General features: G+C 34.7%; 1 protein-coding gene, 1 long non-coding RNA gene and 1 pseudogene across 3 annotated transcripts; 2 read left to right on the top strand and 1 right to left on the bottom strand.

Moving 5' to 3' along the window:
* The first annotated feature begins 10,736 nt into the window (after positions 1-10,736).
* Positions 10,737-14,065, top strand: LOC142616134 (uncharacterized; annotated as a pseudogene).
* A 6,279-nt stretch (positions 14,066-20,344) lies between these two features.
* On the top strand, positions 20,345-22,001 carry LOC142614437 (uncharacterized). Of its 2 annotated transcripts, XR_012840446.1 has the most exons (4): positions 20,345-20,522; positions 20,940-21,259; positions 21,480-21,539; positions 21,654-22,001. It is a non-coding gene; the product is annotated as an uncharacterized LOC142614437 (long non-coding RNA). The 2 variants fall into 2 exon arrangements; XR_012840445.1 differs by having other exon boundaries at positions 20,345-21,259.
* A 3,792-nt stretch (positions 22,002-25,793) lies between these two features.
* LOC142614585 (heavy metal-associated isoprenylated plant protein 46-like) lies at positions 25,794-26,819 on the bottom strand. Its single transcript, XM_075787138.1, has 3 exons — positions 26,643-26,819; positions 26,464-26,548; positions 25,794-26,370 (listed from the first exon to the last, which is right to left on the bottom strand). Exons 1-3 carry the CDS (start codon positions 26,646-26,648, stop codon positions 26,081-26,083), a joined length of 381 nt encoding a protein of 126 aa, XP_075643253.1. The 5' UTR covers positions 26,649-26,819; the 3' UTR covers positions 25,794-26,080.
* Positions 26,820-27,563: the final 744 nt, after the last annotated feature.

Below are 27,563 nucleotides of genomic sequence, written 5' to 3'. Positions count from 1 at the left end.
TGAATGTGATGAAGATGATGCGGAAGCTACTGTTAGAGTTCAACATGTTACAAATACGACCCCCGTTTATGAACCTCTTGCCTCATCATTTTATGCAAATACTTGGGAAAGTATGGCTAATTCTGAAATTGTCAGCAAGCATTTGCTTCTTCTTGGAATGCGGACATGAATTTTTGTACAGGGTTGATTTTTGTGAATAAAGAGGTGGTGAAACGTGCATTAACAATTTACACCACAAAGCATAACAGAAACTTTATGACTAGTAGGTCGACCAAAAGTAGACTATATGTGAAATGCATGGATGGGTCATGAAAGTGGTACATTAGGGCAGTCGTTAAGCCTAAACAGGGACTATGGATGGTCACATCTTATGGGGGTCCTCACAATTGTATGCCCTTTAGCACGGCCCTTGATGGTAGAATGATGGATTGTAATTTTCTTGCAGCAAAATTTGTTCCAACGTTGCAACAAAATCACACGGCAACAAAATCACACGGCAACAATTAATCACCTTAAAGATTTCATTAAAGCGAAGTATTATGATCATAAGTTTTCTTACTATAAGATATGAGATGCAAAACAAAAGGCTATTGCAAAGATATTCAGAGATTGGGAAGAGTCTTACCAAAGGGTTGAGAAAGTTGTTGTTGGCATACTTGGATCAAGGTACTAGCACCCAGTACTGGTATCACACCGAACCGAGGTAAGGCTTCGGTGATACAATATTGCGCTATGTATTTTGGGCTTTCACTCCATGCATTGAAGGATTCAGACATTGTAAGCTAGTGACCAGTATTGATGAAACCCATTTGTACGGTAAATATCGAAGAGTGTTGTTTATTACAATGGCCACCGATGCCAACAACAACGTTTTGCCTCTCGCCTTTGCCATTGTGGACAAATAGTCAAGGCCTAGTTGAAGGTAGTTTTTAGATTGCTTTAGGATTTCACTAGGGGATGTGATAGCAAATAAGGACATTTGCGTAATTTCTAACCGACATAAGGGTATTCAAAATGCAATTGCAAACTGGCCTAGAGATGATGATGTACAAGTACGAGTATTTCACAGATATTGCCTTCGACATGTTGCTAGCAACTTCAACACGCATTTTTAGGACGCCACTTTAAAGTCATTGGCCTTGAAAGTGGAGTATGCTACTTAGGAAGCTAAATTTGAGTTGTACATGCAACCTATCAAGGAAGCTGAGATTGAGGCCCTTAGGAAGAAACTGAGAACCGAGCGGCAAGAAAGTGAACCCGACTCATCCATCATGCCATACACATATCTAATGAAAGAGGATCTAGACATGTGGACCCAGCTACATGATGGTGGATACCGTTATAGGGCTATGACAACCAATGTCTCGAAGTGCTTTAATGGAGTACTCAAAGGTGCTCGTGGCCTGCCCATTGCTGCAATGTTTGAATTCACTTGGAACAAACTTGTCGCGTATTTCCATGATCGACACAAAGAAATTACCAATGATCTTTCGGAGGGCAAGGTGTGGAGTAAATATGCCAAAAATCTATGATGCAAATCTGAAAAAAAAAAAATCTAAAACACACCAAGTAACACCGTTTAATAATGTCCATGGTATATATCAAGTAATGACCGCATACAACATCCATAGCTCTGGAGGGGGACACCATAATCATGAAATAAACATATTGGCCAGAACATGTGGTTGTGGAAAGTGGCAAAATCGAAAGATCCCTTGTTCACATGCAATTACAGTTCTTCAGTACTTGGGGCAAGATGCGAGTAGATATATTGATTCATGTTATAGTTTGGAGAACTCCATTCGCACCTACTCACACTAATTTGTGGTGCCAAAGTTAGAGTCATTGTAGAGGGATGTGGACGATCCAAAGTGGGTGCCTGACCCAGACCTGTTGCGGGTTAAAGGTTGACCTATGAAGTCTAAAATACAGAATGAGATGGATAGGGTCCGGCGAGAACCAGGAAGCCGGAGGCTAGATTCTAACTTAAGGGAGATTCAACAAAAGCAAAGCTGTGGACTGTGTCATCAACATGGGTATAACCGTAGAAGATATTCGCTTTCCCGTGGGGCTTTGACAAGTAGTAATGATCCAAACTAGGTAAGTGATGCTTTTATATAAAATGCCATGATTGTATCAATTAGCCAAGTTGCGTAGATTAGTACATTTGTTTTGGCTTTTGGTATCTAACGACAATATTTCAATTTTTGTTAGGCATGTAGATACTCGATTTTGGAATGGCATTGTAGATGTAAATTATGGTTCTCTTTATGGTGTATTCAAACTTACTACTAGGTTGTATCGGCACAATTATTATTTTGTATATCATTGAATGCACTTGTAATCGAAGTATTCTATATCCAATGTACCTGTTTCTAGATTGTGATATTATGGATGTTTAATTTTGCCTTTCAATTAGTTGTTAATTATTTCCATTCTTTTCCCTCCTCTAAAACATGGTATTGGGTTGTGATTTATCATCAAAATAGAAGCTTAATTTTTTACTTAATCATAATATTTTAACCTGTTGGAAACTAAAGGAAAAGTTTATATTATGAAGGATTGACATTAGTTGGATATTGCTTGTATGTTCATCATTGTTTGATATTTTTTCCTACATTATTTTCAGACATTATTAACTTGAGGCAAAGTACTCTGTGCCAAGTACTCTAGGTGACTGCATTTCATATGTTGTGAAGTCTGAGATCCTAGAGCTTTGATACTAAAAGCACCTGCCTAATGAAGAGACATCTTACTACGAAAGGGTGGGGCAAGCTGTATAACATGAGTTAACTTAAAGTGACGAACTTAAAGGGAATGTGTAATCAAGAAGCGAGATTGCTAGACTGTGGAGGGAATGTGTAATCATGAAGCAAGATCCAGTAGAAGTCTTGTCATTATGGCCTTGTAATCAAAATGTGTTTCTGCAGGAAAAAAAAAAAGAAAAAGAAGGAAAAAAAAGCACAATGAAACTCGAGTTTCTAGTCCTCGAGTACAATTTTTTTTTCTGGCCTCTTTGCCTAAAAACTCGAATTACGGCAACTCGAGTACTAAAGGAAGAACTCGAGTTTGTATGACTTGAGTTCTAACTCAATAGAAATCGAGTTCAAAGAACTTGAGTTTTTTTTTCCCCTATAGCCATCAAGCCCTCTGTGATACACCTTCCAATATTCTCTTAATGAAGAGAATTCTACTGGAGTGAATTCTACCCACTTCAAGACAAATGAAGAGAATTTTTGGATACCATTAGATTCAAGAAAATTAATTCTGAACTTCACTTGGATAGTCTCCACTTGACAAGTAGAAAAAATCGTAATCTAAATTAAGCATAATAAACAAGCGTACTTAAAACAGAAAGACACCACTAGCTTTTCAAATTCCTGGCAAGTTACAATGATAGCAAAGGAATAGTCACCGAATAATGCTATAGCTTTAATACACTTTCACTAGTCTACATGAAGAAACCCACATAAGTATAATTATTCTATAAGCTATATATTGAGTTCAAAGCTACATGTCTGATTTATGGTCTACTAGCGAACTCTTTAATGCCACCAAGGCCAGAAACTTTAAGTGACCCACAACAATGGATAGCACTTCTTCCTCAAGATCAGCACTCTGCTTGATCTTCTTCTTTGGCCTCAGCTGCAACACAAGTAACAAGCAAACACTTTTTTAATAAAGTTTACCACAAAAAAAATATGGGGGAAGAAACCATGAGTATAGGAGATTCCATGGTTCATCTTGGCAAACCATAAAAACTGAAAATATCAATCCTTTCTGGAAGAAATTTAAGATGTACCTGTGACCTCCACGACCTGTGATCCATCTTGCGATGATAAGCAATCAAGCATCATTCCTTATTTTTGTTGTTGGTTGCAAATAAGCCCAAGGATCACCCCAAAATCTGCACTAACAATTGACATTAATGAAATGAGACATGAAAGGCAAGAAATCTCTAAGAGTAGGTTAAGTTAAATGCTTAGATATGCAGTAGCTTGCCTAGGAGTCTGTCCAGTCCATATTTTCTTTGAATTGTAATTTTCTTTTGTAGTTATGATTCCTTTTTCCATGCCTCATCACTCCCCAAAAGATCAAATGCACGGTCTTGTCATTCTTGAGATGTTTCTGGAAACAAATAGCAAGACCAGCTGGCGCAGGCGTAACCTACAAAGAACACTTGATATGTATTAGTATCAAGGGTTAAATGTTACATCATCCACTTGTATTCTCACATTAACTAGACAAAGCTTTGGCTACCAAACTTTCACAAATTACAAAAGCATACTATGACTTTTATTTACAAGAACTTCACACCTCCCTACTTTTCTTCTTACTAAAGTGCAATTACCTTTCTTATATAAGAACTATTGCACCTCCTTACTATTTCACTTATTAATGTAGATTCAGAAAACAATGAAAAAGCCTCTAACCCTACCACCTCATAGACAAGACCTTACAGTGCAAATATCATGTTGATGCATTACTTGAAATTGGCTAGAATATATAACATAATATAAATGCCAGGATATTGTCAACAGCAACGGCAGCCATACTGCACAAAGTTTAGGGAGTCAAGAGTAATATAAGCACATGTTAAAGATAAATTGGCAAGGATCTCAATGTATACTCTAATTTCTTGCACAAACGATAAGTGTGACAATCAACCACAAGGAATAAAGATACATATTAAAAACTCAATATGCTGTCAAAAACTCAGTATGAGCTAAATTAATTAAGCCTTCTACATTTCTCCATTTTCATTCAAATGTCTTTTGAGGAGTTAGAGCAATGCTTTGACAAATCAAGAACGTTGCTTATTAAGCTTGCAGAAGCATTCAAAATCCTTTTTCACTTTCTTTACAATATTCTTGACACCCCACATGTTGTTGGGGTGTCATAAATAATAGTAGTTTGTGGTAACTTTGTCATTAAATAAGTTGCTTTTTCATATGAGTAAATACTTGAATCAAGATGGAATGGTCCTTGAAATTAGAGTATGACCACCATAAAATAAAAAATAAAAAAAACAGCCTATTGGCTGTACATTACTTTGTACAAACTCTTTCGTGTGCAAATGATGAACCATAGTACAAGCATACCATTCAAACTGAGCATAATGTATTAATAAAATAAAAGAGATGACAACTTTTAATTTTATTGATAACAAATAAGTTACACAATTTCAGTGGGTCTTACTCTTAAACCCACAACCTTAACCTCCTTCATGATCTCACAAGGGGAGGAGGTGTCATTTGGGCTAGAGTTCATTGGGCCAAAAGAAAATATGACACCTACTTTAGTGCTGGAAAAAATAAATTACGTTTTGAGAATAGTTGAAATTGTACAATAAAGAAAAAAATGTTGCAAGTGCCACTTTTTCTTGGTGAGGACCATTTAGATTTAGAGAAACAGAGGAAGCCGTGAAAGAGTTGAAATAGGACAGAGCTTATTATTAGAAAATTACAGTTTTTTTTTTTGGTTTTCATAACAATCTGTATAGGAAATTTCAACTATGATTTTAATATAGATGATCATAACAACAACAATAATAGGAAGACTATCACCATATGCAAACATATAGTTCTATTCACTGTTTGTGTGACAAAATCTATCAAGTACAATGCATGCCAATAGAAAATCATCCATTACCAATAAACAAAAAATGTATTGATTATGAAAATATTATCTAAGATGATGATTTCAGATTTAGTACATCATTTTGGACACCCTTTAATGGTTGAAACTTTTTAAAAACTAATCAATATATTTCGCCACTGACAAGCCAAGTTAACTTTTTGAATTTGGTAGTATTTCATAATCATTCTCCTTTTTTCTTACAAAAATACTTCGTAAAACCCTAAAATATTGTCCATATCAATTGTTACTAAACAATAGCCTAATAAAGTGCATTACTTAAAGGTAATTACAATTATTCTATTTGAAATCCCATTCCATTTCTTGGCAACCATATTATACAAGATTCTAAGCCACCTAAAAAGTATAGCTTTTAGAGAGAGAGTATATTGATATATGAATGCTCACCAACTTCCATTGCAGCATGATACTAATACTCCCCTCATCACATTTAGGGGTGTGCAACTAACCCACCAGTCCACCAAAACAAACCCGACCCAACCCAACCCGCCAGGTTGGGTCAGTTTTTAGGCCTTGGTGGGTTGGGTTGGATTACAAAAATGTTTTTGATAGCGGGTCGAGTTGGGTTTGAGTCATAAAATTTCAAACCCACCAAACCCAACCCGACCCACCCATATATTTAATATATATATATATATATAATATTATATAATTAATAAAAATTTTAAAATAACTAGCTCTTCCTATCCTATATAAAAGTCAATTAGTTCACACAAACCTTAGTAAATTACTATTGTTGTTTAGTCATTAGTGTTATTTTCCTATAAGGAGTTACATTGATACTAATTTTTGAGTTTTTTTAATATATTTATATTTATATATTTTTTCTACTCAATTTAATAATAATAATAATAATAAAATTTTGTCCAACCTATGGGTTCAACCCGACCCATGTGGGTTGGGTTAGACTTATGTGATGGGTTGAGTTGGGTTGAATTTTTGTTGACCCACCATGGTGAGTTGGGTAAAAAAATCCCTTCATCTCGACCCATGCACACCCCTACTAAAAACCGACCCAACTCGGCGGGTTGGGTTGGGTTGGGTTGGTTTTGGCGGGCTAGCGGGTTAGTTGCACACCCCTACACATGGCCTTCCCTGCAACACACCACGGCAGAAGGTCCTCTAATTCAGCTTCATACGGCTACCACACCACCTACAACAGCCAAAAAACAAGTACGTAACACATTAGGCAACAATGTTTATATTCCAAAGTTCACCAAACGTATATCTTGTTCCTAAACATGTTAAACAAGGCATTTTCATACCTGGTCTAGCAACATTGAAGCTATTTGCTCGCGATACCTCTTCAGGAAGATGTGGGTGGGCTTGTTTTTCTTGTTTGGGACCCACAACCACCTACAATCAAGAACAATGGATCATTAACTTTGTACAATTTTCCCACTGAGAAAATCATATGATTAAAACTATAATGTAATCAATCTATGGATAGTCAAGTTAATGTAATGAAGTAGGAAACAATTTGCATATAGACTCTCTAAGTTCCAAATCATGGTCATTACGGCTAACTATAACATGTTATTGCGTAGAGCTTGGTTAATGCACACAGTAATTTTAAATAAAGTATTTATAACCTTAGCCCACCCACTCGCTTTTCAACTAAACATTACAAACATACTTTGTTATGTTGCATTTAAAGTATGTTTTCTAATAAGATAGTTAATCTAGTAAACTGAAGCTTGGTCAACTAAGTAGCTTTTATATACTTATAAAATAATAATAATAAAAAAATAAAAATTAAGAAGAAGTACTTGAGTATATTAACCTAATCATATAATTTAGGAAATTTGACACAAACTTGGAGTATATTAAAACTGATGGTGCACTACTCCTTCGACTCCAAGCTTATAAGACAGAAAGTGGGGGGAGATTCTTTCGATGTGGGACTGCAAAAAGTTTCCCGGGGAGTACGCAAATAGTTTCCCTAGGAGTACAAAAAAAGTAGCCCACAATATATATTGAACCTCTGTTTAAAATTGTTTAATAAACAAATAAATTCAAGTTACATGACATGTACGAGGTAGAGACTAGTATATTAACCTAATCATATATGTGGGCTACTTTTTTTGTACTCCCAGGGAAACTATTTGCGTACTCCCTGGAAAACTTTTTGCAGTCCCACATCGAAAGAATCTCCCCCCACTTTTTGCCTTATAAGTGTGAAGACAAAGGAGTTGTGCACCATCAATTATTAAAATAAAAAATAGAATGAAGATCAAGAGTATGGTAAACACATTGAAATACTTACCAAATTGAGATGATGACTTTTTGTTGAATTGTTATCTCTGATCGAAGAAATCATCTCAATCTTAATAAAGAAAATCCAGAGTTTCTTGATGGGTGTGTTTTCTTTTATTTTCTTCGTGGGTGTGTTTTATACTATTCTTTTTCATATGACAATTTATTTTGTCATAATGCACTTTGGCATAACTTAATATATGACCGTTCAAGAGAATGTGTAAGGTCATAAACTCATAATGCAATGTTTTCTACTATTCTGTTCATATGACAATTTATTTTGCCATAATGCACTTGGGAATAATTTAGTATTCATATGTTCATTCAAGAGAATGTGTAAGGTCATAAATTGATAATGCAATTTTGATTTTTTTTTGTCCAATATTGAATATTTTAATATTTAATATGTTTAGTATTATTTTATATATATATATATATATTGTTAAATATATTGGAGTGTTAAATGGTATTTCTATGTCTATCATGTCTCTTTTACTATAAATTACCACCAACAAAGTGGTATGCCGAAGATAATCCCACCATTTTTAGTTCTATGTCACATGTTTGATAAGATGCCTATGAGAAGGGTTAACAAAAAAAAGAAAGAAAGGATGGTATGTCTGGTGAAGAATTCCTACTTTTTTATTTTGGTTTTTATTATTATTATTTATAAATAACATATTTTATGACTACATGTTTTCAATGATAATAATAATGGCATTATTATAGCCGGTAAGTTACATGTATTTAATTATTATTTTAGAATGTGTAAAGTCATCCTTAGATATTTAGATTTTAATATTTTATTATAGTTGGTAAGTTACATGTATTTAATTATTATTTTAGAATATGTAAAGTCATTTTTAGATATTAATATTTTTAAATAATGTCATTTTTTTTATTATAAAGATATCATGACCGTTGATGTGGCTAAATTGGAGTATAGCAACAATAAATGCTACGCTTCAGGTTTTAGAAATATAATGGCATTATTATAGCCAGTAAGTTACATGTGCTTAATTATTATTTTAGAATGTGTAAAGTCATCCTTAGATATTTAGATTTTAATATTTTATTATAGTTGGTAACTTACATGTATTTAATTATTATTTTAGAATGTGTAAAGTCATTTTTAGATATTAATATTTTTTTAAATGTCATTTTTTTTAATAAAAATATCATGGCCGCTAATGTGGCTAAACTAGAGCGTAGTAACAATAAATGCTACACTTCAGCTTTTACAAATATATAGATATAGATTAAATTTTAATATGTTATTATAGTTGGTAAGTTACATGTATTTAATTATTATTTTAGAATGTGCAAAGTCATTTTTAGATATTAATATTTTAAAAAAATGTGATTTTTTTTATAAAGATATCATGGCCGCTGATGTGGCTAAACTGAAGTGTAGCAACAATAAATGCTACACTTCAGCTTTTAGAAATATATAGATTTGATAAACTGTGATCAAGAAAAATAACTGTTGGTCAAAAGAAGAAGTGGAAAACATTTAAAATGTACCAAAAAATAAAAAATAGAGTGAAGATCAAGAGTATGGTAAGCACATTGAAATACTTACCAAACTGAGACAATGAATTTTTGTTGAATTGTTATCTCTAATCGAAGAAATCATCTCAATCTTAGTAAAGAAAATCCAGAGTTTCTTGATGGGTGTGTTTTCTTTTTATTTTCTTCATGGGTGTGTTTTATACTATTCATTTTCATATGACAATTTATTTTGTCATAATGCACTTTTGCATAACTTAATATATGACCATTCAAGAGAATGTGAAAGGTCATAAACTCATAATGCAATGTTTTCTACTATTCTGTTCACATGACAATTTATTTTGCCATAATGCACTTGGGAATAATTTAGTATTCATATGTTCATTCAAGAGAATGTGTAACGTAATAAACTGATAATGCAATTTTGATTTTTTTATGTCCAATATTGAATATTTTAATATTTAATATGTTTAGTATTATATATATATATATATATATATATATATATATATATATATAATGTTAAATATATTGGAGTGTTAAATGGTGTTTCTATGTCTATCATGTCTCTTTTACTATAAATTACCACCAACAAAGTGGTATGCCGAAGATAATCCTACCATTTTTAGTTCTATGTCACATGTTTGATAAGATGCCTATGAGAAGGGCTAACCAAAAAAAAAAAAAAGGAGGATGGTGTGTCCGGTGAAGAATTCCTACCTTTTTTATTTTGGTTTTTATTATTATTTATAAATGACGTATTTTATGACAACATGTTTTCAACGATAATAATAATGGCATTATTATAGCCGGTAAGTTACATGTATTTAATTATTATTTTAGAATGTGTAAAGTCATCCTTAGATATTTAGATTTTAATATTTTATTATAGTTGGTAAGTTACATGTATTTAATTATTATTTTATAATGTGTAAAGTCATTTTTAGATATTAATATTTTAAAAAAATGACATTTTTTTTATAAAGATATCATGGCAGCTAATGTGGCTAAACTGGAGCGTAGCAACAATAAATGTTACGCTTCAGCTTTTAGAAATATATAAATATAGATGAATTAAAATGGGTGTCTTCACTTGTGCCTATGTGCACATAATTAGTTTTTTCAAAAGTGTAGTAGTTGAGAATTGTTTGCAGAAATTAAAAGTACTAACATTATCATCATTGTCAACAGTAGCTGGATTATTATTATATTCATATAGATTTGGCCTTTGAATGAACATCCTAATTTATTTCAGTAACTATTGAAGTTATTCCAAGAGGAATCAAGCCTTGAGGTTCTGGTGGGAAGTCATGGATATCGGGACTGCTGACTTTGAACTCAGACGAAGTGGATTATTAAATTGCACAAGCAATGCCAATTCTTCATTGAGAAGGCGTTCTATAAGTTTGTCAGTAGCTGCACTTGTTCATATTGATGATGACATTGAAAGTGAGATTGTCTCAGAGGCAGGAGATATTGGGGATCGGGCTCTTCATAGCAACAGGCATAGTGAGAGTAGCAGCCACCGCTTTTCTGTTGATCATGCATTAGAGAATGGAGTATCTGCCCCCACTTCTGAGGATACTCTGTTGCACCTTAATAGGTATTGGTCTCGTGATCCACCAACAATGACTACGATCTCCGTGGTGACACCATTGCCTGAGGAAATCATATCTCCCCTTTCCATAGATGCAATTGTGTGCTCTAAAGACAAAAAGCAAGTGAGCTTTCGTCAACAATTTCTCATTTCTTTATCTTTGTTAAATGAAATTCCTGAACTTTTGTGGTAGTTGTTGATTATTTAATGACTACTTTAAACATGTCTTGTTTCCCTCTGATTTGATTGTTCAAGTAATGCGCATGTTCATGTTTCTATATGCAGGATGATAAGGAAAGGTTATCAATGTTATTGGATTATGCTTTTTGCCTCATTCATTTAGCTATTTTTGGGATTCTTGGGGTAATATGCACTATATATATGAACACTGCTTTTAGTTTATTTATTTATTTTTAAGTCTAAAATGCAATATGCTCATAACTTATAATGCCATTGTGCTTGTTTCTTTTTACAAGTGTGTGGTGTTTGGTTTTTTTTGGGGAAGAATTTTGATGCAAATGTATTTTTGTGTTGCCTGATAATATATGTTTAAAAACTTACTTCTTTAAACCAAAGGTATACAGATCAAAGGATATAATATCCAAAAAAAAAAAAAAAGGAAGTTCCCTAAGAGCGTCATTGTAATTATTATTGTTAATTATCCATGTTTGACATAACTAGATATGAACCATAGTGCTGGAGTTTTGAACAATCCAATCTCTTGGAAGTAACTGAATAGTTTTTTGACAAAAGTTGGAGAGGCTCAAATTAGTGTCTTAATAATTTGGACATACTACCTCCATTTTGTCATAAGAATTTGGAAATAACTAAAATTATTAATTTATCATACGTATGAATTGTAGTTTTGTGATTGGGCTGTTTGGAATTTCAGTCTTCTCTAGATCAGACAGAATTTCCACTTTTACATTTGATTAATTGTAAATTTCATGTTGGTAAGCATACTCAGCAATATTATGATATTTAACATGCCATAGTGTGCAGGTTTTGACAAGATATGTGCTACAAAAGTTGTTTGGTCCCGGAGTTGCTGGCTTAACAAACGATGAAAACATTTTGTACCTTGACCTTCCTTCCAATATGGTCTCTCTCTCTCTCTCTCTCTCTCTCTCCTGATGCATGCACACACATTCAGAGCATTTTAAAGAATTCACTTGGAAAAAAGGCATCTGAACTACTTTGCATTTGACATTAAGATGTGTCTTTATTTCAATGTTTTTTTTAAGGGTTTGATTTCCATTGGAAGAATCATTGTGAATCATTGATTTGGTCTTTTTTTTCAACGTGTATATCATGCATATGCTTGGGCTTTGTGAGAAAATTATGTGGTAGGTGATGTGGTTGAGGAATCACTCATTCTTGAATTGTGTGGTGATAGTTCAATGTTTACTTTGTTAAAAATCTAATCAAGTTATAAGTATTTGGAGGATATGATTAAAGAATCAAGATAAGTTAATTTATGGTAAAAGAATTAAATATGTTGAACATGCACTGATGATAACTATAGTCAATTTTAGCTAATTCTTTATGGTCATGCAAAGTAAAATTGTTTGAGAGGTATTTTACATTTACTCCAAAGATACAATTGTTTTGGACAGCATTTGCTTCTAGAGTTGGGACTTTTGTGGTAGTCACTCTCCATATTCAATTACAATAGTGGATGAGACTATGCGAGTGTTTAAGCCTACATTTTTCCTAGCTCTAAAGAATCGCTTATATGATTATATGCTCCTAATTACAACTTATGTCTGGCATAAATTATGAAGGTCTGTCACAGTACAGGATAGCTAGGATTGGGAAATTAGAATTCATCTTGATTTTTTGTTTTGGTAAAGTCTTTGTGATGGAATTTTGTGTTGGGCTTAAGAGTGCCTTAGGACTGAAATTCTTATATGCAGTTTCTTGCTCTCAACCCTTCATATGTGTGTATAAAGGTCACAAAAGATATTAATTGGAAGATATAAGATATTCTGCTTCAAATTATGATAATAATAATACAACTTTCAACGGTTGAAACCAGAAAATGCTTGATCTTATTGTTGATGGCCATTGGATGCTTGCTGTGCTTGGTTTTCTTGTAGGTAAGAATCCGTATTGTAAGAACTATGTTGATGTAGTAGTGTAGGTAATCTGGTCCATTAGAATTAGAAATATTAGATTTGAATTGTATATCCCACTTTAGTCTATTCAAAACTTAACAGTCTATAGCCTACTCTGGCACTTAAGAGTGAGATGGTCCTTTAACCTGTATGATTGAATGCAGGTTTGTTTCTTGCGGCCTATTCCGTTATTTTTGGGATTGAGACAGCCAAAGGTTTCAAGTGGCTTCTAACAAGGCAAAATGCGAGTACAGGAAGTCGCACTCCAAGCTCAAGCAGCAACTGGAGGGTGGACAGCTTCAAGCATCACTTACCAGTCATAGTGGTGTTGATTTTGATGTTAGGCTTGTTATGGGGTGATGTGGAGCACTGTTGAGGGAGGAGTTTCGCAGTGGCAGCAGTGGTGCTCAGCTATGGTTGGCTTGTTTTGTTGGACCTCCAGGTGTGTGGATCAGGTGGTTCTTAGCTAGACTTAATGGACGTGGGTCAGGCAAGGCTGGTTTGTTTAAATGGGTGCCATTTGGGACTCTAGCGGCCAATGTTTCTGCAGCTTGCATCATGGCAGCACCCTCTACTGTGAAGAAAGCTGTAAGTGTTGGCAAATTCAATCTTGGAAATTTCCCAAATCATGTAAAAATTGACATGTCTCCATGAGCATTTGTTACATGCATAGCACATGACCACAGTCTTGAATCATTTGGTGCAGGTGAATAGCTAGACTTGTGATATTGTGGCATCGGGCATACAACTTGGATTCTTGGGCTGTCTGAGTACTGTCTCTGCCTTCATTGCCGAGTTCACTGCAATGAGAGAAAGCAAACACCCTTGGAGGGCATATGCATATGCATTGATTACCGTTTGCATCTCATTCGGGTTGGGGATATTAGTATACTCCGTACCTGTTTGGACAAAGGGGTATGGGTAATATGTAACCGAAATAATGTTGAAAAATTCCAATTTTACAAATATCAAATATGGACATAAATTTTTATTTTAAAAAATGATTATCAATTCACATAGTCACAACCACCATTTTTTTAATTTGAAGATATCATGCACAGTATTTTGATTTGAAGATAAAGAGAGTAATCGGGAAAAAATCAAGCTCAGTTTATCAATTCACATTCTGATTACACCAAAAAAAAAAAAGAAAAAAAAAAGAAGATAACAATTTGTTACACTTTATTGAGGAATTGAACCCGAAACCCAAATTTTTAGTTTATTTGATTTATTGTTAATGTTAGCAGTAGTGGTGCTATAGTAGGACAAAAAATTACCAGGTTGGATGGTAATCGCACTCATACGTGAACAACAGACAGAAAAACCCAACAATATCTATCTAACCTTAAAAAACATTATGCTCTGTCGAATCTAATCTCAAACAAAGCGCACACACACGCACGCACTTTAGACAAGTTACAGAAAACACAAAACCTCATTCTACATGTATCCATTATTTATTTATTTTTCCAAGTGTATATTGAACCACACGGTATATTTCAATTTAATATTATTCTAATGAACTGTAATAGTAGCTTTTTTGTTATAATTTTTACTTTTTTTTTATTCACTTTTCATGTTCTTTATTTGTTCAATGTTCATGCGTAAGCTAATTTGAAAAAGGTTCACTTCGGATTGTTGTTTCATCGATTTAAAAACTCTAAGGAAAATTTTCCCAATAGTATTTGAGTGGGGTTTGTTTTGTATTATGCTTTTTCGTTTTTCATGTTCTGTTAGTGGAGGACACATCTTTTAGCTCTTAGCAATTTTAGTTATATGATTGGATTGCTATTAAAAATATGAGTTTTCTGCTGAAGATTCTGCTTGTTGTTCGAACTATCAATTAATTTTTCTGGGTCATAGAGTTTAATAATTTCAATAAAGCTAAAGTCACAACAATTTCATAACAACACCCAATTTTACCTACCACCTTAGTTACACATGGTTCATTTTAAAAAAATATAGTAGATTTGTGATAGGCCCAAGTGTGAGTCGGTAGACAAATTACTTTTTGCGAAATTGTTAAGAATTTTTGTTATGACACTAGTTTTGTTCAACCCCAATTTACTATGAAATTTCTAACATCAAGAAAACCAGGGACGGACACGTGGGGGCCTGGGCCCCACATGGCTCAAATTTTTTTTAGTAGGTTAATTTCCCAAAAAAAAAAAAGAGGCCCTTTACTTTTAGCTTGGGCCCCTCCAAATTTGTAAACCATCGGCCTTAACCCAACCGGCTAAGAGGCAAAATAGAGAGAGTGAGAGGTGAGAGACTGAGAGAGACTCTGCCGCTGCCCACGCTATGAGTGAAGCCGCCAAAACGCGATGTGAGAGCTTGTTGCTACTGCCCACGCCGTGACGCTGCTACCAAGCGAGACCCATCTCGCAGAACCACGCGACACCCATCTCGCCGTGACGCCGCTGCTGGCTTTGATCTGCTCCTGCCTGCACACTTCACACTCAAGTATTTAATTTATCCTTCAAAATCTCAGAATCTATGCTTGTGATGTTTGTGTTTTAGTGAAACTGTGCTTGTGTTATTTTTTTTTTTGGCTTTGTGACTGTGTGTTTGTGAATTGTGGCTCTATGTTTGAAAGGCAATGGGTGTCTTTTAAGCAAAGGGTTTTAGATTTCAGAACTTGTCTTCGATTCCTACTTCCAGTTGCTATCGTAGGTATGTATTTCGAAACCTTATTTCATTTCTTTCTTTTTGCTTATTTTCTTTAAGAGCTCTTATAATTTCAGCAACGGTTCTTGCTTGTTTGCAATTACAATTTCCAAGTTGTTGATTGGTTGCGGTTAGTTAAACCGGTAAAGTTTCTTTTCGTTGAATAACCACTTCCCAGTTTTTAAACTGTGATTCTTAGGGAATTGTATTTGTCTAATTGTAGACAGGCTGGGGTAATTTGTGGAAGTCTAATACTATTGTCTGTTGGTAGTTGATGAACCGAAATTGTATCAATATCTCACTTATGTTGTTTGTGATTTTGAATAAGTTAATACTCCATTGACTTGTCTCTAGAAGTGGGTTCTTAAACTATGTGATCTATTCATTATAAAAAGAGGAGAAATGCCTACTTATGCATCCCCTTCACTTGCATTACCTACTTATGTAGTTGACAAGCATCAATACTTGTCTTGATTTTGATCTTCCAAGTGGAGGGATGGAGATTTTCTATACTGCCTTTGCATCTAATATGTGTTGTAAGGTCAATATGCTTTAGCTTGGTGGCACCCTACACGCATCCTATATAGGTCAAGGGTGGAGATGCCATTTGAGGTAGAGTTCATGGGCTTATTGGAATTAAAGCATTTTGTGAAGTATTTTTTTTTTTTTTTTTGCATACATGCTCTTACAATTTGCAAGAAGGATGAACTCCCAGTGGCCAAAGAGAAAATAAAACGGTGGGATGGGGGTTAATTGACAATCCATGATTCTCACTAGCTTCTTTATTTACTTTTGAGTATGAATTTCATTGTTCCAGTTAATAAATTCCAGATTCATGATGCTAGGTGTTCAGATTATCTAGTTTCACTGTGGCACCTATTTGTATTTAACAAGATGTTCAAATTGAAGAATGACACCTTGAAACTTATATAACAGTAATGATGGTATTTACTGTTCTGAATGGCTAATAAGGCTACCTATTAGATTTATAATATTTGTTCATTTTTTGATTGGTTGAATGGATTCAAAGAAAGCATTGAATTAGCCATTGTTGAATCTCCATCGTGAAAACTGATGCATCACCAAAATCAAAATATGACATGCATTTGTATGATCTTTTGCTTTGTTATTGATGGAAGTTTTCTTGGATTTAGACGATCAACTAAGATATATCTGGTTATTCGCCGGTCCATGGAAGCTTGCATATTGACACACTTGATGCCTTGGTCTCAGGTTCTATTCCAGCATCTTGGGAATATTTCCTACATGAATACGTAATTTTGAGTTCTTTTTTTGAAGCCTCGTTTAGTAATCTTGCAGATAGATATTTTTGTCCAAGTACTCCAAGCAGATGGTGGTCAGTTGAGACTTAACTTAATCCTTGTGCAGTTATTACTCCTGACTGATCACCAAGCTCTTTTTTTATTTTATATTAATTCATGAGTTCATGCCCTTTCTTTGTCCCTCGTTTTGTGTGTTTGTGGGTATGCTTGCATTTTATCTTCTGTCATATGGAAGGTCTTATTTATTTATTTCTTTTTCCTTTTTCTTTTTCTAAGTAACAAAGGGCTTCTAGGGAATTTACTATGTATGATCATAGATAGAAAATTTGTCACACTTTCTTGTTGTAAGATACATGCTAGTATGTGGAAAATAGTTGAAGTGTCTTTGTACAGAATACCGGTAGAATATGTAATCAAATTGACCTAAAGTGTTGTGTTGAATTCTACTCGTGAAATGGGATTTTTTCTGTTGATAACCCAATTTCATTAACCGGCAAAAATAGCTTCATCCTTCCTCAATTGCTCAGAAACAACAGGAGGAGGAGAGTGCGTATAACAAGAACTAAAAAACCTAGAAATAGTAGCAAATTTAGAAAGGGCACGAGAAACACAATTAGCATCTCTCCTAATACAGCTAAAAACACATTGAACAAAACCATAGCTAATGGAGATGGAGGGTGATAAAGCCCCTAGTCCTGATGGTTTCACCATGGCTTTTTTTTCACAAATGTTGGAGTGTTGTGGAAAAGGATGTCAGGGATTTTTTTGATTACTTTCATCGGCACTCTGTGTTTGAACGGCCTATGAATGCTTCGTTCCTTACTTTAATTCCTAAGAACTGTAATGCCGTTAACATTAAGGACTTTCACCCCATTAGTTTGGTGGGTAGTGTGTACAAGTTGCTGTTCAAGGCGTTGGCTAATAGGTTGATGGTGGTTTTGGATAATCTCATCTCTAAGACTCAAACTTCGTTTGTTGGCGGAAGGCAGATTTTGGATTCAGTGCTTATTGCAAATGAATGCCTGGATAGCAGGTTGAAGAGCAGAATACCGGGTGTGGTTTGTAAGCTTGATATTGAAAAAGTTTATGACCATGTGAACTGGGAGGCCTTGTTTTATTTGTTGGGTTGGATGAGTTTTGGGTTGAAATGGAGGGGGTGGATTAAGGCTTGTGTTACGTTTGTCCGTTTTTTAGTCTTGGTAAATGGATCCCCTGAAGGTTTTTTTGGAAGCTCTCATGGGTTAAGACAAGGGGACCCACTATCCCCGCTTTTGTTTCTCTTGATAATGGAGGTTTTAAGTAAACTCTTGAAAAAGACAGGAGTGTAATCTTATTTGGGGTTTTCATGTGAGAGCTGTGAACTTTGTTGGTGTGCGTATTTTCCATCTATTATTTGCTGATGACACTATCTTATTTTGTGATGCCTCTAGGGATCAGTTGCTGTCCATAAGGTTGGTGTTGTCTTGTTTTTAGGCTTTTATAGGTTTGAAGGTCAATGTCGGGAAAAGTGAGATTGTCCCGGTTTGGGAGGTGAATAACCTAGATGCACTGGCTAATATTCTTCAATGTAGAGTGGGTGGTTTGCCTATGAAATATTTGGGGATGCCGTTGGGAACTTCTTTTAAGACAACTTCGATTTGGAATCTTATTTTGGAGAAAATGGAAAAGAAACTATCTGGGTGGAAGCGTCTCTATTTATCTAAGGGTGGTAGGCTTATGTTACTAAAGAGTACTCTCTCAAGTCTCCCAATATACTTTTTATCTCTTTTTACTATTCCTAAAGTTGTGACTGTTAGATTGGAAAGTATTTAGAGGAATTTTCTTTGGGGGTCTTCTGAGGGGAGTTTCAAATATCCTTTGGTGGCTTGGGAAAAATGTGTTTACCCGTTGAGATGGGTGGTTTGGGGATAAAAAGTGTGGTGCCATTAATCAAGTTTTATTAGGAAAATGGCTTTGGAGATATGATCATGAAGTTACCCATCTCTGGCGGCGAGTTATCTCCACAAAATATGGTGAGGGTCAAAGGGGTGAAGTACTAATGTATGCAAGAGGACTCATGGGTGTGGCCTATGGAGAAGCATTAATGAAGGGTGAGAGAATTTTTCTAAGCATCTATTTTTTGTAGTGGGTGAAGGCATTCGTATCCGCTTTTGACATGAAAGGTGGATCTGTGATAATACTCTAAAAGATCTCTATCCTGAGCTCTATGTGTGTTCAGTGGTCAAGGATGCTTGTATCTCTGAGGTTTTGTGGATTCCAGAAGGGGTATTGTTAGAGTGTGGAATTTAAGTTTTATAGAGTTTTTGAAGATTAGGAGTTGGCTGCATCTTATTCTTTACTTCAGCTTATCCAAACTCAGATTCCTTGGGGTGATAGGAGAGATATTCTTTGATGACGGCTAAAAGGTGATGGTAAGTATGACACCCGGTCTTACTACCATGCGATTCGGGGTGCTTTGAATTTTTTGTTTCCTTAGAAGGGTGTTTGGAAACCAAAGATTCCTAAGCGCGTGACGTTCTTTTTGTGGACAACTGCACATGGTTGGATCCTCACTTTGGATAATCTAATGCTTAAGGGTCGCCCTTTGGCTAATTGGTGTTGTATGTGTTGCTGTAATGGGGAGTCGGTAGACCACCTTCTTCTTCATTGTCCTGTTACTCATTCCCTATGGACTTTTATGATTTAGGCTTTTGGTATTCATTGGGTTATGCCAGGATTAGTGGCGGGTTTGTTATTTTGTTGGCATTAGTGGCTTGGGAAGCATAATTCGGACATTTGGAATTTGGTCCCAGGGTGCTTAATGTGGATTGTGTGGTTGGAACGAAATCGTCGATCCTTTGAAGACAATGAAAAGATGTTGGATGTGTTAAAGGTTTTATGCCAATGTAGTCTTTTGAAGTTGTCTTGTTGTTGGGGTTTTACTGATTGTTCTTCTCTCTCTGAGTTTATGTCTTCCCTTAGCTTAGTTTCTTGACTACCCTCTGTTTGTTGTGCCGTTTGTTTCTATTACTTCTTGTTATTCATCATCATGAACTTCTTGTACTTTTCATTTCTTTCTCATTTATAATAGATTTCTGATTACCATAAAAAAAAAAAAAAGTTCTCATGAACTGGGAATTTGTTTTCTGCAGGAACTAGATCTGCATGTATCAATGCAGCAACTTCAGCCCTTGCAGATGCTGGGTCCCAATGTGTGATCTTGTTACTTCATGTAGTTCTGAATACCATAATAGCACTCCTCTGCTTGGTAAATTTACATGCCTTTTATTTTTCCGGGTTCCTTGGTACATCTACATTGTTGCTTCTCCAAATGAATTCTTATTTTGTCATGTGAACGGATTTGAACTATGTGGAAGATAGTCCTGCTGGTCCTGATCTCCCTGAGTCACTGTAGGGTTTCTACCTAAGTTGGACAAATTTACTCTTCTTCAGGTTAAATCTGAAAATCTGCTTTTATTTATTTTCTCAGTACCTCTTACAGGTTTAAAATTTCATGATGTTTGATATAATGGCTCATTAAGTGCTTTTGTGCTTTTGAATGTTTTTAAATTTGGATTTGAAAACAGCTATGAGCCTCACATATAAAGAAATTGAAATTCTCTCTCTCTCTCCACTTTCACTTTTTTGCATGCACTTCAATCACTATTGACCTATTGCTGAACTGCTTTGGGCAAGGTTCATGCAAGATGCTTCTCCTGTGTCCTGTTGGCCTTACAGGGATTTGGAATGTTCAGAACTTGTTATGATATACCTTGATTGATTACACTGATCCATGTACTCAACCTGAGTATTTGGGATTAGGATTTTGATTTCTTGCATTATTGATATGTTTTGATACAACTTTTGCAGTGTTTTTGAGGAGTAAATTTATTTCCCTTTGAAGTTTGGGTGATTTTTTGCAACTTTTTGCGGTGCATTAGGCTCAGTGGTTCAATTTATATCAATCATTTTGTGCATCCCAGTTACTTTGCCATTAAGGGTTTTCCTTACTTGATTTAACAGCATCGCCCAAGAAAGGTAAAGTTTTTATTTTTTATTTTTTATTTTTGTGGAGCACTCATGTGTTGTGTTCTCTGCAGATGGATTCTAAGTTACCCATTGACATTTTTGAAAATATCATGCAACTTGCAATAGAAGGATGCCAAGCAATTGCCAATTACATTCGGGAAGTAAGTACATTTTTTTTTAGCCATTGATAATTCTAGCCTTCACACTGTTTGTGATTTAGTTAGAATATATTGAGTGACCTCTGTGCTTGATTAATGCTCAATGACATCTCCTATAGAAAAAAACAAAGCTCAATGACATCTATATAGAGGTACTTGATTCATCTGTTCTTTTATCAATCATGATGGAATTATTGGAATTCTTTATTGGTTTTGTTGGCAGATAATGCTAGAGAATACCAAACAACTAGAATATTGTCAGGGCGTATAGTTTATAAACATGGTAAGAAACTCAAATTCCTTGATTTTCAACGGAAGACATTTGATTATGTCTTGCAGTTCTTTAATTCCTACCTGCAAGTATTTCCTTTCTAACATTCTTCCTTGGAACCTGTAGCTTGGCTTGATCATCATTAGACTTCAAGTCTGGATTTGGGAGTTCACTGCACTTGTTTCAACTTTTAATTAATCCCTGCTTGTGGGGATTTTGGCAAAACCATATACATACATATATACATATATATAAATATATATATATATATATAATTTTTTTTGGGGGGGGGGGAAACCTTGAGCTTGTTCTAGTTATCCCCTGCTAGTATTTAAACCATAAATTTAATTTGTATCATATAGAATTTTGATCAAAAGTTGTGAACTTGTTGATGTTGAACCTTTTTGGTGCATGTATCGCAGTTTATTATGTTTCATTCTCTTCCCTTAATGAATGGTTTTTATAATTGTTTAGCATTGCTCTCTCTGTCTCTGAATGATAGTAGGACCTGAACTGACTTAAAAAAAATCTCTTGTAGCCAATTGGTCCGTATCTTGGATAAAAATACTAGTGTATGCATGATGACATGAATCATCCATTAAGAATAAGATTTCATTTTGCTAGAGTTTTTTGTTTTCAACTTATGCAAAAGTCTGTAAATATAAGAATTATATGGAGTCTACAAATAAATTTTAATTTGCATATCAAGGTCTGCTTGGTTTATGAGAATTTTAAATTGAGTTGTAGGTTCTTGAGGATTTAATCCATAAGAATTCAAATGCCCAAGAGTCAGAATTTATGTTGTTTAGGTATATGTAAAATTTGAATTTGTATTGCATTTTTTTTCTATATTTTATTTGTTTAAAATAATCTTATGCACATGGAAAGGAGATGAGACTATAAGACATCATATAAACTTCCAATATTTTTTTTTTGCCCAAAGGACACTATTTGGCAAAAAAGAAAAAATGGCGTCATTTAGTAATTATATGTTGTTGCGAGAAACTAAAAGAGTGATGTTACTTTTACAATATTTTCACAAAAAAGTCTAGTGATAAGTGTTTCTCAAAAAAAAAAAAAGTCTAGTGATAAGTTGTTACTGGTTCTAATCTAAGCCCACGATTGACATCGTTTATTTTACCCTATGTCAATACCCTTTTTATTCACACATCTTAGCCTAGCAAGAGAAACCAAAATACCCAACGGAATGCAAAGCCCAAAGGCCTAGCAAGAAGATTAAGAGCAAGAAGATTCAGTGGGCCAAGCCTAAAAGCCCAGAACAAAAGGAAATGAAGGCCTAAACTTATGTTTGGGCTGGGAGAGAAAAACAAGGAAAGTAACCCGCAACAAAATACCTTAGGATAGGGTAATAAGTGGGACACGAGGATGACCCACCATTTCTTGAGTAGGAAATGAAAGTATGAAGGATGACCACCATAAAGGGCATCTTTTGAGAAGAGTAAACATGGGATGAGCATGACCCAAATAACATGAGAAGAAGACAAAACCCGAAATAGGTTTTCTGCAAGATGACATGGGCAAGGTAGAGAACAATAGGGCCTAAGGCCCTTTTAATCTAATAAAGAAGGAACAATATGCCCATGAAGGACCAGATTCATTTGTATAAAGGGATAACAACCAAACCTTTCTCTTAGGGTGAAGACATTGTGAAAGAAAGGAAGAGAGAAGCAAGGAACGCATGATGAAGGGATGGAGCCGAAATACCAAGACGGACAAGCAAGGTAAGGCTTGGGCTCTACTCTCCTATGTACCAGCCATGAAATAGAAGTAAGGCCCACAGCTAGCAAGGCTTAAAGGGAATAGTTTGGTGGAGGAGGAAAGACCTTAGTTTTGGCATCATTTCGAGACCTTTTTTGGGAGATGCTCTACTAATAAAACATCTTTACCATAAATGGAAGAGGCTAGTAAGGGTCATGTAAGGCATGTTTGAGATTGTAGCCAAATAATATTAATGAATCCTTATATCGTTTTGGGGAAGGAATGGGTAGATGGCTCTCTAGCAGATTGATATTTACACAAGCATGGGAGTGTTGTCTGTCGTAAGGTCAAAATCAAGGTTCCTTAGTAGGATACCCAGTACTCAGAGTAGGTAGTAGCTAGTGGGTAGTGCAATAGGGAGTCGAGTGTCCATGACAGACAAAAGAGTTAGTAAGAATGAGGATAAATGAGTAAAAAAAAAAATACTCATCCTAATTTGAGTATAAAAAGACGAGCAGTACCCATGAATAAGCAGCACAAAAATCGAGGTGAACTTAAGAGGAAATTGATAGAGAAATGAAAGAGGGAAAAAAAAAGTAAAGAGTGACATTGAAGAAACAAAAGACTATTTATGGAAAGAGTATAGAGAGTTAGCATACATCATTAAGGCATCTTTCCCTTCCTCATAAAGGGCCATACCTTCTACAGGCCTTCCAATCATTAGAATGACTATCTTGACTCATGTTCCAAACTCCACAATTTGATTTTCCTCTGTTGGTATTAAGGTTGTATGAGTTGGGACTGAGACCTCCTTAGTCCATTTTCAATAACTTGCATTTTATTGTCCTTTTTATTTTTTCGGAACCATACTCTCTCTCTCTCTCCAACCCAACCATCTTCTCTCTATCTCTAAAATTCTGTCTTTCACGATCCTCTATAGCCAGAGCTCTATCCAAAGGCAAGAGCCCCCCACTTTAAAACACACACACACACTCTCTCTCTCTCTCTCTCTCTCTCTCTTTATTTTTTCGGAACTATATTCTCTGTCTCTCTCTCTCCAACCCAACCATCTTCTTTCTATATATTTATGAAATCCAATTTCATAAATATATACTTTAGTAACTCCTTACTAAAGTGGTTAGGCGTAACACTCTGAATAACCAAACCCGCTAAACTTATCTCCAGGAAATATTTTATATCTCCGTTAAGAGATTATAAATTCCATCTTAAGAATATATGTTTCATCAACACTGAATGTGGTTGTCCAACATATTGAAATTTTGATCGTGACTTTAGATCTCACTCCTGATATATCAAAGCAACCTATACTTCATGATCAGGTCCATTATTTTCTTAGAATTAAGAGTTGATGTAAATAAAAGTTATGAGATATATTATTCATTTGACAGTCGTTAGAAAAATAATAAATCTCACAGCGGTTTCATTCAATATGTCTTAATTCTTAAACATATCAACTAGAAGTCTCCATTTCCATGATCGAGACAAATAATTTTAGTTAATACGTTATAGCCTTTGTAGATGAAATGCCTAATTTCATCACCGACTACGAACTAAAATTATGAGTTTATAAAGAACTTGTGACTTATATCTTTTGTGACTAAATCACATACTATGCATCTCATGGACTATATAATAATGTCACAATATTCATGTTACCATTATTTTAGATAATAATAAAACAACTTTATTAATTACAACATTAAGTCATACATAGCATCATACAATAGGATTTAAGGACACTAATCCTAACAGAAGAGGCGTGAGAGGATCTTCAATGTTAGGGGTTTGGTATTGGTCTACCTTCGAAAGGAGTGGTTTCCATTGGTACTTACAATAAATTGAAGGACAAGAAGTATGAGCCATTTCAAATTACTAAGAAGATCAAGAACAATGCCTATGTGGTTGCTCTTCCTCCAGACATGAACATTTCTTCTACCTTTAATGTTGCTGACTTGTATGATTACCATCCTCCTAACGATCCAGATAGTGGGAACTCGAGGTCGAGTTCTTTCCAAGTGGGGGAGACTAATGTAGGACAGACAGTACATGCCATCCTGGAGTAGCAGGGGCGCCGGAAGTCACAACGCAAGATCAAAGGGGGGGTCCCATCTATTTTGGGATGTCTCTGAGAGAGAATATTTTTAAATTCTGCAATTATCTAAATTTTGCTTTTTTGGGGGGCAAAAATCACTATTTTGCCACCTAATTATGTGATTAGCGCATATTAGGGTTTCTGGGCATTTTCATAGCCGCCCTAGGGTTTCTTATACTATTTAAACATATTGTAGCCGTTAAGGCAATTCAGTTTTTTCATATTTATAAAAATACAGACTTTGTCTATTTTTCTTTAATGGATTCTAGGACTCTATTACCTTGTGGATTCAAGGGATCCTTCGTGGATTCGAGGTTTTCATTCATAAGTTAACGTGTTTAGTTTCTTTTTCCATTCATAAAGCAATGTGTTAGTTTTCTTGTAGATTCTGCAACATCAAGAAAATGTATTTCAACACAAACCATTTGCCCATTACATGAATATAATTTCCTATTCAACAACACTCTCTCTATAATTTTATTGTCACTTCATATCATGCTTTAAGACAAAATTTTCAATTTTCAATTGAATGAGAACTATAGAAAATCAATACACACTTCTTACACTTTTCTCTACTTAAGTGCTCTTGCTTAAGATTCTTAAATCAAATTCAATCTCAAGAACCATGTGCAGAATCTAAGTTAAGGTACCTAAGAAACTTTGCCTAAGTTTTAGCTATCAAATAATTTCAACGCTTAGGTCACATAATAGTGCAAGAGTTCTAGTTGTAATCCATTGCATTGTATACATAATGATATGGCACACTAGGTTGATAATAAAATGGCACACCAGCTTGATAAGTTGGCCAAACCATTGATTGTATTCCAAATTCACTAGGTTTGCTCTCTTGCTTTTGTTTTTCCTCCTCAGTACTGATTGGTGAGACACTCGTTAACTCAGCAGGTCCAACTTTCTTCCTCAGCAAAGATGTCAAGTTGACTGAATCAACGTTGTCCCCAACAACAACAATCTGACTGTTATCCTCTCCTTGTAGAGCGACCGATTCCACACCTTAAGCACCCAAAAGGAAAACAATCTCATCGTTAGTTTTAAATTCCTAATCAATTTTAACAATGATCAGATATAAGACATAAAAATGAGCACCTTGTAGACCAACTGCAATTTGCATGGCCTTGGACCGAGCATTCTTTTTGCCATTATTTAAGGTGATCCGGATCACTACCTTTTGCTGCAATAAAGTTTAGAAGTGTCAATTAATGACATAAAAATGATTGGAAGTACATAAGGAACAGAATTTCTAAATAATTGTTCAGCATCATTACCTTCATTTTCTTGGTCAGAGAGTTCAAATTCTTATCAGAGAGCTGCAGGGTGTTTTGTTTAGCTAGCTAGTTCTGGGTGTTGTTGCTTAATGTCACAAACAAACACAAAGGAATGTATTCCCTTCGTCAGAGAGTTCAAAATCTTATCTGGGAGCAAAGTGTGTTTAGCTATCTAATTCTGGGTGTCGTAGCATAATGCCACAAACAAGCTGATAGGGATAATATATATAGGCGTAAGTTTAAGTTCACAGTTACACTTAAAACAACCTTTTGTTTGTCCTGTCCAGTTTAGCTCCCCAGAAAGTTTGGTCTACTACTTTTTGCGGCTTAAACACGGTTTCTTTTTGAAACCCAAAGAATGGTTTGGTAGACTTAGTTGACGGGGGCATATTTCAAATATAAGGACTGTCATCATTGATTGTGGACTGTTAAGTGTGAAATGGATCCATTATACTTTAAATTCTGAAGGATTATGGTCAAGATCAAACAAAAGGATTGAATTTTATTTCATAAATGCACGCCATTTTGAAATGAATTCAGAATAACCAGGGAATGAATCCAGAATAAATAAGATGTAAAAGAAGGGCTAAATTTTAGGAGTGACGATTTGTGTTCGCGTGTCGGATTCATGTTATATCGACTTATAAGTATTCGACTATATAAGTTAACACAAACCCGACATATTTATTAAACAGGGTAAGATCTCTTAACTCTAACATGATCTATTTATTAAACGGGTTAGTTATGTCAACCCGTTTAACAAATTTTATCAAAGTGAAAAAAAAAAAAAATACAAATTTTAGTATTAACCAAATTAATCTAAACTATGAAAAACCAAAAAATAAATAAAATTTTTAAATATAAAATTAATAAATAAAGAGTAAATGTATCACAAATAATCATTTAAAATTAAATCATATC

The sequence above is a fragment of the Castanea sativa genome, chromosome 11, assembly GCF_040712315.1.
Source record: "Castanea sativa cultivar Marrone di Chiusa Pesio chromosome 11, ASM4071231v1".
Lineage (NCBI taxonomy): Eukaryota > Viridiplantae > Streptophyta > Magnoliopsida > Fagales > Fagaceae > Castanea > Castanea sativa.
The sequence above is the reverse complement of the archived record's forward strand: the minus strand, read 5'-3'. Positions and strand labels throughout refer to the sequence as shown.

Bases quoted from the DNA above. Each gene is read 5' to 3' on its own strand.
- LOC142614585 (XM_075787138.1), bottom strand. The intron at 26,371-26,463 runs GTGCTCATTTTT...TGGGTGCTTAAG, and splicing joins AATTGCAGTTGGTCTACAAG to GTGTGGAATCGGTCGCTCTA.